Source organism: Mya arenaria, chromosome 16 (genome assembly GCF_026914265.1).
Source record: "Mya arenaria isolate MELC-2E11 chromosome 16, ASM2691426v1".
Taxonomy (NCBI): domain Eukaryota; kingdom Metazoa; phylum Mollusca; class Bivalvia; order Myida; family Myidae; genus Mya; species Mya arenaria.
This window is the reverse complement of record NC_069137.1, coordinates 14,330,164-14,343,545: the sequence shown is the minus strand read 5'-3', so window position 1 is coordinate 14,343,545 and position 13,382 is coordinate 14,330,164. Positions and strand designations below refer to the sequence as shown.

At 37.2% G+C, this 13,382-nt stretch overlaps 1 protein-coding gene across 2 annotated transcripts; it reads right to left on the bottom strand.

The window, feature by feature from the left end:
- Positions 1 to 9,066, bottom strand: LOC128221308 (uncharacterized). Of its 2 annotated transcripts, XM_052929846.1 has the most exons (3): positions 8,580 to 8,761; positions 5,757 to 5,814; positions 1 to 3,281 (listed from the first exon to the last, which is right to left on the bottom strand). In XM_052929846.1, the coding sequence occupies exons 1-3, from the start codon at positions 8,626 to 8,628 to the stop codon at positions 1,901 to 1,903; spliced, it is 1,488 nt and encodes a 495-aa protein (XP_052785806.1). In that variant the 5' UTR covers positions 8,629 to 8,761; the 3' UTR covers positions 1 to 1,900. The 2 variants fall into 2 exon arrangements, with proteins under 2 accessions (XP_052785806.1, XP_052785805.1); XM_052929845.1 differs by lacking the exon at positions 5,757 to 5,814 and having other exon boundaries at positions 8,580 to 9,066.
- Between the last annotated feature and the right edge of the window lie 4,316 nt (positions 9,067 to 13,382).

The window sequence follows — 13,382 nt, the reverse complement described above, 5'->3', positions numbered from 1 at the left end:
TTTGAAAGAAGAATTTATTTGAATGATTATCAGAAATACAAATAGTGTGCATTACAAAGGCATACGCATTTAAATATATTTTCTTAAAAAAAATCAAATATATTAAGTCCAAATGATAAAGAAACTAATATGTTATGATTGTAGTCAATCAAGCAAAATGAGAACAACGTCAGTTGACAAAATGAAACGGTAACTTCCTGTAAGAATAATATGTTGTGATAAGCAATCGAATGGTGTCACACTTTAACATGTGCAGATTTAGCAATAAGAGAGCAATGCCGTCTGGTAAAAGATAAAAAGAATAACGTTGACACAACAATGAAAAATACGTTTAAAAACAATCATAATAATGATTTCACAGAAATGTGTCGCATAAAATATATAAAAGAAATACAATCAAGTATGGTTATAACAAAATCCCTCGGACAGATTAAAGTTGTTCCTTAAATCCGGAGTTTTATCTATGAGTAGACAAACAATTAACAAATCAACGATGTTGGAATATCGTTGTTAAAACACGAAACAAAGTATAACTTCAATGATTCAAGTAAAGAATCCGTTCGATATTTTTTGGAAGGGTGGATGATAGACTGGAAAAATAAATTCAATAATTTAATATCAAACATTCTTTTACGTGGGGAGGGGGTTATTTTCTTTGGCAACTATATAACCACCGGTCAAAGCGTGTTCGTGACTTTGGAACATTTCCGTCAATCTATCAAAGTATTCAACAAGTCTATCTGAAATATAAAAAAAATCCGTAAACCATACTTTATATATCAGTATTTTTTTTTTATAAACAGTGTTCGAATATCAAACTAAAATATGTAATAAATTATGATTTATTTTACAAGTCAAGACTATGATCAAGATTTTGTAAAAAAAAACAATGGACGAATAATGAGTCTATTTATCTTGGTAATCAAATATTTTCTTACGAAGCCTGGGTTGAAATGAGGGTTAAATTTATGTTGCAACTATTTGGTCTCTGATCAAAACATTTTCATGGCTTTGAAACATTTCAGTCAATATATCAACTCAATCAACACTATCTGAAATATGTATCCCTATTAAATACAAAGCATTTCGCATACAACAAATATACGATTGTCAACAGACTTCTATCAAAATCATGGCAACGACCCAAAACAATATTAAACAAACTGCATGAAACTGCAGAGTAGTAAAATGCTAATAATGTAGATATCACAGTGGCCGAAATTTTGGGAATTAAATGTTTTAATACATCGATAGATCCAAATGAAATTAAAGCAAGTTTGTGCAACTTTAAAAAAATCATATTGTAACAATGGAACATCTTTTAATTACTGTAAGGAAATAAAACCAGTGTGGAAATCAATAAATAACCTTTTTAAAAGCAAAGACATGAATGGAGAATAAACATTTCAAAATTCCGCTTCAAAAGAGCGAGTTAAAAACACATAACGATAACAAGCGTTTAAAATCATATTGATAAAAACTACACATATTCTTCAAAGTATAGAAAAAATTACCAAATTTCATCTGGTAATAAAACTATATTACTTTATGATAATGAGACAGGATATATATAAAAATGAATAAAACTCACACCAAAACATGTAACGTATAATAATTCATAATACAGTAGAAGTAAGTAAGTAAGTTGTATATTATTTCAAAATGCGCAATTCAAACAAAAAAAACTTATATTAACATATTAACATAAATCACCAAAGCCGAGAATATTTCGTATATACGTGATAAAATATGTCAAACATACCAATACATACAATATTTAAACAATACAATACCGGTATATATATGACAAAACCTAAGAACACAAAAATATAGTAATTTATATAAATTGCAGATAACATGAAAATACCACTGTCGTCCTTGCTGAATCTCCCTCACATGTTTAACACAACTTGACAACAATTATCTGGTCCTGACGATAATTTCCAATAATCAGGCTGGAAGTTTGTTCACTGAAGTACACTGACCAAGGTACACACAGACCATAAGCTTTTCTGGCCACTGTGGCTAGCTTCAGTCTCCCGTCTCTGTCCATCTGTAGCACAGTGTTGGACTTCCTCCCACACACAAACATAAGGCCACTGGGGCTGACACACAGTCCACTGAGCCTCTGAAGTTCAGGATCTTTAAATTTGAACAGCACCTGTCCAAATTCATTCAGTGTTATTAATTCACGTTTAGTATTGTTTGTTACATAAATTACCTTTCCATCTGGACTAACAGCACACTTGACTACTGTTCCTTTACATGACATGTCCTCGTAAATCGTCTTTACCGGTATTCCACCTACGGTGAACTTTTTCAGGGCATTACCGGAACTTATATATAGTTGGCCCTGGTTGTGGGCTATGGAACGACAGTCCATGTGTGTGGTGAACATTCTCAGTGTCGCTATCTTCCCTCTTGTCACCGAGAGGAAGTGGATCTCATGTTTATTATACTTGTATATATAATGTCTGTCATCAACAGCTACAGCTATTACATCATCTGCAGTGAGACACAGGTCATGTAGATAACGAGGTAGATCACTGTGATCAGTGACTTGGTATTGGTTGTTCAGAAGCTTCACTCTATTGTTGGCTTGATCAGCAATAACAACCTCTCCACTTGGTAACTCACATATACCTACAATACAACATGTTTTCTCTTCTTCCATTCGAACAGAATAATTAGTTGAACCCAGAGCCTTGTACATATGAGCGGCACTTCTCACTGGTACGGAATGACCATTGTCAACATTGCCGAAATTGTTAAGGTTACTGAGAAATGGCAGTATGCTTTCATCCGAGTCGAACCTTATTAATTCTATTGGCATCTTCTGTATTTCTTGCATACGACTTTTAACTTCATTCAACTTGTTCTGACATTTCCTGAACCAAATGTAAGACTTGGTATCCTTGTGTTTGCCAGTGGTCTGCTGGAGCTTTTCCATTATGGTCTTGAGTTGGTCATTCATATTGAGACAAGATTCCAAATCATATTTAATAGTCTTCTCCAAATCTTCCACCAGCCCATCTAACTGTTCAACTGTTTTCTTCTCAAGCCTGTCCAGGATTTTGTTTATCTTATAACGGAAAGACTTGATTTTAGCAATGATGTTCTTGTGCGAGTCCTTCAGTGAGGCTTGATCTATCATCATGGCATTCCCCAGCTCATCTAGCCTGCCCCTTATACTGTCCACTGTTCCTGATAGCTGCTTGTACTCGGCTGTTTTCAGGATACCTTTAGCCAGGTCAGGCAGATGACTGATACTGTAACACTGCCTGCAATACATTAACTCGTACGATAAATTATTATAAAAAACTAAAATCTTCGGAATTGAATGTGTGGCCTGTTTGGAGTGCGCATCATAGTCAAACCATATACATCATCAGTCATCAATTTTTAAGCTGCAGTATTTTGAAAACTGAGAACGTTGTCTGATAATTTAACCCAAACAACAAATACGCTGATAGTTTTTTAATGTGTCCCTGTTATTACTGGGCCGAAGATCGGAATCTGATCGAGACATTATGCCTAAAACAGTGTCATTAATTCCAATATGATTGGATAATACATATTCATCTACGCATACTATAGAGCTACTGTTTTAAATGTAAAAGGAGCATAACCCTAGTGTAACTGGGCCGATTTATCTTCCGATTGTACATACCGAGACATTATGTCAACAAACTCTGTCATTTATATATTGACCAAGATTAGGTAGAACGAAAACCAGTCTAAGGCGAACTAGTATGGACGAAGGAAAAAACAAACACGTTGATTGAATGAAAAAAAGGGCATTTATTCAAAATGCCATAAAAATGTTCTAAACTATTATATATACACATGTAGTTTTTCCAAAAGATCTTATCTGGGTGGATAAAACCGACAACAGGAGAATCCTACGCCACCCAGAGAGACTAGACTGGGATTGGTTCAACCCAGTGTTCTTAAATTGGCCAAAGAGAGGGAAATCAACAGAGAATTAAAGTGAAAGATGGGTGAAACCGTAATACTGAAAAATAAAAATACAAAAATAATTACAACAGAACAGGTCGCCGCGGCCTTAAACCGTCGACTATAAATGTACGGAAGATGAACATGTAGAGCATAATAAATACATACAATGTGAACTGGCATGAAAAACATGGCAAGACATTGAGAAAAAACAAAAACAACAAACATTTACAGAATATACAGCAGAAATGTATATGGCGTATACAAAGCAAAAGGTAACATATACATGGTGACCTGCAGCCTTAAACTGTCAGATCCATGCAGGGAACATATTAGGGGAACATATGCAGCCTTAAACTGTCAGAATTTCCCTCATTGAGAAAACCCAAAAACAAATATTTACAGAATATACAGAATAATTGCATAGTGGTAACGGCGTTCACAGAGCAAAAGATAACATATATATGGTGACATGCAGCCTTAAACTGTCAGATCCATGCAGGGAACTTAAAGGGGAACATCTGCAGCCTTAAACTGTCAGATAATTACCCTCATAAGACATGTAATGGAAGGACTGCAGTCGTAAACTGTCAGACCCTAGCAGGAAATGAACATCTCGAGAACTGCAGCCGTAAACTGTCAGGTCGAGGCGTTAAACTGTCATAACACTGGGGGTGCACATAATGTATACAGGTAACTAGTTCTGCAGCCTTAAACTGTCAGAACAAGGCCTGCGAACGGAAAATAATAGACCTGCAGCCTTAAACTGTCAGATCAGTGCAATAAGTAATGGAATGAATGGGTGTTTAAGGAAGAGAAGGTGGAGAATTAAAAGTAGATGTTGGCTGAATGGATACTGATTCCTGGCTACTGGAGGCCAAGGGAAGAGTGGGAGTGCGGATGTACTTCTTATAAGCGGAGGATTTCCAACGGCCTAACTTTTGGATGTCACAGGCAGACATGTGATTATTGGAAGCAAGAGTAGTTCCACCAATGGGAAAAGAATGTGCTGTGTACGTTTGGGGATCTAAATGGCAAGCTAGCACACATGCTCGGAGAGTCGATCGAAAATTGTGGTGATTGGTAGGCCGGTGTGGAGCACAAAAAGGGGGCCAGAAGTGTGGGATGTAAGCGATAAATAGCGCAAAAGAGAGTGGACGGGACATAAATGGCGGGTGGGTTGACGGGAAAAAGGGACAGTAGAAGGCCGTCCTTGGGAATGTTTATATTGTTTCAGAATTACAGAAAACGAGGAAACCATAGAGTTGCAGCATTGAAATGAAACATCCTCACGTTTGACTAGGTTTTGGGAGCCTTTTGGGGAATATGCGATTTCTCCAACACGAAAGAGTCCGAAAAAGGCCAGGAGGAACATTGCACGCAAGAGGGTACGCGTAAAATGGTCCGATACTACATGTTGTAGGGCAGTTAACAGGGCGCTGAGCTGTGCTAGAGAGAAAGGTTGTCTAATGTCTGAACATTTATTACGACGTAGACTGTGCAGTAATTTCTTGATGAGAAATGAGTCAGCGGGAACAGCCATATTGTGTAGTTTGTGGACGTAGCTTATTGCGGAAATGTAAGAAGTTATGGTGGAGGCTTGAAGACCGCGGGTGTTACAAACAGCAATGAATTGCGCAAGGCGTTCAGCGGAAACCGGAAGTAACGGTGTCTGTGCATAAAATGTATGGTGGAAGACGTGGTAGTGCTTAAGAGCATTCTGATAGCTGGATTTTGTGGAAGGTGCCAGGGAAGATTCAAGAAGGGTGTACACCGCTTGGTTCAATGGAGCAAGTGACCTGGAACTGTGGTGGGGTGCTTGTCCATGTGTGGAGCCAGCATGTGGAATTTCTCGATCTGCAAACGAGAAAGGAGATCAGGTAAATGATTGTGTTTGCCCGCTATATGTTCCGATCGGAGAAGAATATTGAATTTCATGCTGGCCAAGACCAAACGACGGACGAGTGACATAACTGGAGCAGCTTTGCATGTTTGTTTATTAATGATGTGAACAACAGCTGCATTATCAGTATGAAGGGTAATGCATTGGTTGATGAGCTGTGGGCCCCAGATTTCAAGGGATAAAACTATGGGCAGTAGTTCCTTGAAAGTAATGTCGTTGGGCTGCCAAAGAGAAGGCCAAGTGCCGTAAAACCAATGAGAATTGAAAATAGCGCCGTAACCAAGGGATCCAGATGCATCTGTATGCCAATGTAGGGAAACAGATGAAACCCATCGTTGATGTAGGAGCAAATTGCGGCCGTTGAAATGATCAACGAATAAATGCCAAGCGTGGAGATCTTTTCGGCTCTCCCGGGATAGAGTGATCCGGTGGTGTGGTTTGGAGACATTTCTGGTGAGATCGGTCAAACGGCGTAAGAAACAACGACCTGGTAGAACAACCTGGCAACAGAAATTTAGCAAGCCGAGCAAAGACTGTAGGTCTCTTAGGGTGATTTTTCGGGATTTAGAAGCAGAGGCAAGAAGAGAACGTAGCTTAATCAATTTGTCCTGAGGTAATCGAGCTTCCATAAGCAAAGAGTCCAGTTTTAAACCCATGAAAGTAATAATAGGGGTGGCATTTTCAGTTTTTTCGTGTTTTATCGGAACCCCTATAAGGGCACAAAATTGTAAGAAATTGTCTAAATCAGTCTGGCATGTGGAAGAGTTGGATGGGCCCATTATCAAGAAATCATCAAGAATATGAACCATATGATGAATATGAAGGACATTATTGGCAATGTGGTGAAGAGCAGAACTGAAACGTTCGAAAATGGCGCAAGAAGATGAAAAACCCATTGGTAGGCAAGTATCGAAGTAGTAATTGTCATCAAATTTGAAACCAAGAAGGTGGTGATCAGTGTTATGAATAGGGATGAGGCGGAAAGCGGAATCAATGTCCGTCTTACTGAAAAGTGTACCTTGGCCAAGTTCTAGTAGGTGTGCGACAGCATCATCGAAAGAACTGTAATTGACCGTAGACAAATCCTCGTCAATAAAGTCGTTAACAGAACTGCCCTTCGGGTAGCTAAGGTGATGAATCATCCTGAATTGACCTGCGGCTTTTTTAGGAACCAAACCAATGGGGCTAATGTGTAAATTTTTAAAAGGAGGGAAAGGAAAAGGTCCCGGAACACGACCGGTATCTAATTCCTTCTGTATTTTCATTCGGACCTTGTCAGGATGGTCAAAGCAGGATTTGAGGTTGGATGAAGACGTGGCGAGGCGAGGGCCGTGGTAACCCAGTTTAAAACCATGTAGGAAACCTTGGATCAAGTAATCTGCAAAAGGATAACCCAACAGGAATGGAGCCAAGATATGTATGTTGATAGGGGTGACAGGGGAGCTAAGTTGTTTTTCTAGTGGAGGGGAGGGGTTTGGTTGCCAGAGCTTTGTCGGCCTCGTCTTTGCTGGAGAATTTGCTGTTGAACGCTGTAAGCTGGCCTTTACAGAAACCACAGATGTGGGGGAAGTTGCAGTGGGAGTTGCGGCATTGAGAATGCTTGTTGTAGTTCCAACATATGTTGGAATGTGAGTGGGTTTGGGGGCTAGATCGAAAGGATCGGAGAGGTTGACGGGGGGCTCGAAAGGACTGGGGAGTAGCCTGTTGAAAGGAAGTGCAGGCCATTAACCAAAACTCCAAAACTAGAGTCGATCAAACGGAAGGAGGACAGATTGTCGAAGCATTCGAAACTGAGAATCATAATTCAAGAAAGCCAGACCTGGGCGTCGGGATGCAATGTCACGCACGATTTCAGCATATTTCATAAGTTGGACAGTTTCAAATGGAAATTTAGCTGTGTAAATGGCAGTGAAACGGATGAAAGCAGTTGTCCAAGTGTCAATAGAAGTTATTTTTCGTGAGCGTGAGGTTGGTTGGAATGAGATGTTGGAGTTGTTGTCTAACTGTAAAGTATATTGAGGAGTGGCTGGAGAAGTGGTGGAAGGCAAAAGAGATGCGAAATCAACGAAACGGTTAGTCCAAATGTCTTTACGGGTTGATTTGGGGATTTGATTAAGGATAGGAGTACTAAATGGGCCTGAAGAAAGTGTGGCATGTCCTGGGCGTTATCGTCACTGTCTGAATCCGATGAAATGTTCATATGGTTGTGAAGGCCCTGGTGTGGCACTGAAAATTGTCCTGGCACGGCGAAGGTGTCCAGTAGGGATCCCTGTCGAGCACCAGCGGTCTGATGATGGGGTTGTTGGAACGGAAGTTCCGCGTCGCAGTCCACTGGAGGAGAAGAAGTCGTAACTGGTAGGTCCATTGGATCGTCAACAGTGTCCAATTGGGGTGGGGTGAGTGGGAGGTTAGGTCCATGTCAACAAACTCTGTCATAACTCATAATTTGATGTCTATAGATACTGGGTAAAGTCAAGGGTTTTCAAAACCTGCAACTGACGCCGCCTTCGGCACCAGAAGTAATACTTGTACGTCGCCTGTTCAGGCGACACAAAAAGAATACTTTCTACACATGCTTCTTTATAATAATGGTTGAGCTGTATACAATAATATATAAAGAACTGCACCAGTATTTTCTCATCCCTGAATTACATCATCTAATAAACACAAAAATGAAAACTAACAAAATTGTGTACATGACGCTATAGTTTACAATCACCTGTGGTTAAGGGCCACACAGACGCTGCAGCAAAGTTCCTGGTGGTCATCACAGTGGACCGTCAGCTTGTCACCATGAACATCACATCTGTCCAAGGAGAACCCCACCCACTTCTGAATGTCTCCACGGCCGTACACAGTATGTTTGTTATGATAGCCATTATGTAAATTCACACACTTGTCACACAGATAGTGTTCACAACCTGAACAGAAGTGTTGGGCTTCAGTGTTAAGATAATTTTCCTCACACTTTGAACAACTGTAGTCATGAATCAAGTCAGAACCTTTGTAAATAGATGAACCACCAGCGGCCATTTCTGTCCTCTTCTCGTTAAATTACTGTTCATTTAAACTGAAATATGTCTTTTAAACACTGTTAAATATATCAACACTATCCTGTTATTGAGCACCTACAATGAAACTTTCATATGCAAAATATATCCGCATATCTGTGAACCGCCTTTGCTATGACAAGTTTTGACTACGCAATTTTGGAAGTTGGTAAAATTATTCAATGTTATCTAAAAACTGATCAATACCAGACTATAGACCAGTTTACTTAACAGACAAACACCTGCGTATAGATTTAAATATGACTAGAATTTTTCATTTACATTGACAAATATAATTTATCAATATAACGTGGCTAAGTATCCTTTTAAAAAAGATGTATTTTTATTAAAGTTTATTAAGGAGGAAAGTAAGCAAACCTTACATGGGATAAGAAAGAAATACTTCCAATTTGATAGTGTTTATTTATGTATTTGTCCAAGTCACAGGCCGGATCGAACTAAAAAGCTCGGAAGGTTATGTTCGAATTGTATTTTTTTCATATCAAAATCCATTGCAAAATAACTGAATTTAAAAAATACATGAACAAAGCAAAGGCCATTTCACCAACACTGTTTTCAAAACACCATGAACATCACTACATTTGTAAATCGACTTGCATAATATCCAGATAACTCGTTTAAAAAAAAAACAACCACACCAATTTATCAAGACCAAACTATTAATAGTGAACCATTAAAAGGACAGCTATATAAAACATCATTACACACCTAAGTCTTATCAGTAATAATACATTGTCAACCAATACATATATATAAAACATTTTAACCATTGCACTGAAAAGAAGTACAAACTCTTCCTAAACCTAAAATGGCTTGATTAAATTCATTTTGTATGGCTGGATAAGCTTGAACATTTGAATATGTTGAACATTTTTATAGCAATGTCCAAGTTTTTGCAACTTGACACTGACAACGAGACCAAGGCTATCACAATACCTCGACTTTTTTTCTTGACAAACAGACAAGCTAAAACATTCAAGACACAAATCACGTTATGAGCATATTGATCCGTTAAATTTTATGTTACATTAAATCTACCATACTTATCATTATTTAAAGGGGTTCTAGTGCGAGGGAATAAAACTGCCTAAAGATATATTATATATGTGCATGTATGCTCCAATTGTGATGTATAAAGAAGAAATTGTCACAAAGATTATACAAATTAATGCGTACATATTAAATATAATGAACTACATACAAAAAATACATAAAAACATACACTAAATAGAAAGTTTTAAATGTAAAGTATATTACACAAAAATGTCCGAGGACCAGGACTATACATACAAAAAAATGAGAATACAGGTGTGCGTACTTATTGGTTATACTATAATATCGAATAAGGCCATGGCAAATTGATGCTATGTTTAAAGTCATAAAGTGGGCAGGTTTACAGCCTTCAAAATTAAAAAAAAAAAACATTAACCAAATATCAAGTAAGTTAAATACGAATGCTGCCATCAAGGCCTTATCTACTTTTCCTATTTTCTGTTTATCTGTTGGCAATGTCACTGTACAATGGACGTTGCTTGCTGAATAATCTCACCCCTTTCAGAGAATCACGTTTTTCTTCAACCTCTTTGTCAATAACTGCTCTCTCAAACGTGAACTCCTGGTTAACTTCTCTTTTTCTCAAGATTACCTCCCTTGAGTCATCCTCAGAGTAATCAATTATTATCACCCTTTCTGACATCTCTGCAACCTGCTTCGTTCTGGGAAGTGTGCCCTCCATTGAGATACACACTGGTTACCCCATCGGCATATTCGATAATCACTCGATCCAGCCATGTGATACGTTCCGGAATAATCACTCCACTTTCCAAAAACCTAAGATGGCCGCCATGTTTAGTTGTTATGAATATACAGTTGTCAGTTTTCTCTGAAAATGGATAAAAAATGTTCCTGGCAACACAACATAACTAATCACATATTGATGAAATAACACATTCTTAACCTCATGCTTTATTTGCGCTTTAGGCAATTTCATACAAACTTTCAGCATGCATTCTATTTATAGCACAAAAATAAGTCAAAATTCACAAATGTACGACATTATTTAATAATTTATGTATAGTAATTAAAATTGATGAGCCAATATTTATGCACATAAAAAATATTTTGAAAACATTGAAAACATATATCACAGTTCTTTCCACAGTGACTGTAAACATTTGGGGAAATAATTGATTTGAACATGTTTTTTTGAAATGCTATATTTTACAATGTATACTACAAGTGCTGTATAATGCAAACAACAAATTATACAATTTGTAGGAACAGGTGACAAACAGGGTCGTCTAGGGCATTTACAAACAGCATCGACACCTGGACCTGAAACCTTGGACATACTGTGTTTAAAACATATGCCTGTAAGTTTTTAAGGCAAGAGTTATCGAAAATAAATATTTGCTGTTTCAGTGGTGCCTCGTTTTCAATATTATTCTTAGCAAAAAAAAGCATCCATTAATATATATATATATATATATATATATATATATAATCATTTATGGATTGCAAACTCGAAAATGAATCAATAAAATTATTTTTTTCCAACATTTAAACATCTTGTGTGTGAAGATTTTTATTCCAAGTTTATAAAGTACATGCGTCTTTCCTTTAAGATTTTATGTATGCTTTTCGCGCGTAACTCAACATTTATCAGTGCCCATGTTATGGGTCTTGTCACAAATAAGTATTGGTTACTTGTGACCTAAGTGTCAAGTGGAAATCATGCACGGTATTTTATTATTTGTGTAATTGCAACGTTTTATGTTTTCACAAAAATGCCGTGGTTCGGACAAAAGCGAAAACCTTGACTTTTTTCTTTTATACAACAGACATCCTCAAACATTGTATTTGCCATCTATCAAAGAAAGTCGGTTACTTTTCATAGGGTCAGACAATAAAAACATCTTTGCGAGAAAAATGTTAACAAAATAGTTGTTTGAATGATCACATCTCAAATTTCAAATAAGAGTTATAAAAATAATTGAAAACGTGTCAGAAAAAGCTCTGGTATTTTTGACGTTTGACGTCAAGCGTAAATAACGCTACATTATTGAAAATAAATTTATTTAAGGCTTTGACTTACTGAAATTATGTTCAAGAAACTGTCAGTTGCTGTTTGGTTTTCTTCATAATTGAAGTCAGTAAAACGCCTATATTTCAACCAAGTATGTCAAAATATATGTTGCGAAAATAAAATATGTGAGTGAGACTCTCTTGAATAGAAACTGACAACTTATAATGTTGCGGTAATGTGTTGAGCTGCTGTCTTTGTAATAATCATATAATCATCTAATGCTTTAATGTTAATATGCAACATGCTCTGATAAAAGAAAACAACACACACAAATAAACGTACATTAGGTTGAGTATTTTCTGCAGTTTTTGATTACAATCATCATGTTCCAATATCACTATTTGATAAACAAGAGCTTAACAAAGGAAAACTATGTTCCTCTCCTTTTCTCAATTCGCAAAGAACTTGAACTTTGCATTTTAAACCAATGATGAACTTTGTTACACCAAATGTTATGTAATTTAAACATATTATGAAAAGTTTCTGAATTATTCCGAAATGTTTCTCACTGCATCAACAGTCTGCAATTCACAACACTGATGATTCTATGGCTATGACAAAACATTTACAATACATGTTATTACAAACATTTTAAAATGTACAAATATTAAGAACTTTACAAGAATCAAGCACTTCTCATTCCAGCTGTAGTTTTCGTCAATATATAAAAGAGATGTCGCATTAAACACAAAGTCTTCATTGAAGCAGCCGAATAGCTTTTGAGCCTCCTTACTAAAGAGCAGACGGCACATGTTTAGAGTCATCAAATACGTGTACACTCACCGACGATTGCTCAACAAAAAACACGTTCTTGGCACTGAAAATGAAGGTAAGAATATCTTTTGGACGAAGTGAAATAATAAATTGTAAGTCAAGGCCATATGACATTGCTTTATACTTTTAATTTGTGTTTTTATTTTATTGATGAGCTCCCTTGCAGTGAGCTGGGCATGGTTGTCACAATAATGGTTCGGTGTAAGTGTGTACTTGAGCCTGTCCGTCAGATTCGTTTGGATTATCAATCTGTAACTTGGCCATGCAGTGCGGAGTTTAAAAATATCTTTTAATCATGAGAATATAAGTATCTTCCATGGCCGAGAGTGTAAGATAGGTTCATTCCTACCCGAGCGTAGGGTGTTTTGCGGAAACGAGGTTTACCGAGTTTCCGCAAAACACCCTGCGCGAGGGTCGGGATGAACCTATCTTATACGAGCGGCTATGGTAGATGCTTTTTCTCCCACCTCAATTAAACAAAATTGTGTAAAAATGTTTTTTTTTGCCTCGTGGAAATAATTGCGTATGGATATGCGATAGCACGTGGTTTTCATGGATATACGCGCAGTGATCCAGTTAATGTTAATAGTCA

Excerpts from the sequence above, each read along its gene's own strand:
- LOC128221308 (XM_052929845.1), bottom strand. The coding sequence starts at position 8,893 with ATGGCCGCTGGTGGTTCATCTATTTACAAAGGTTCTGACTTGATTCAT. Across the intron at positions 3,282-8,579 it reads TGTGTGGCCCTTAACCACAG|GCAGTGTTACAGTATCAGTC; the intron begins GTGATTGTAAAC and ends AATGTATTGCAG.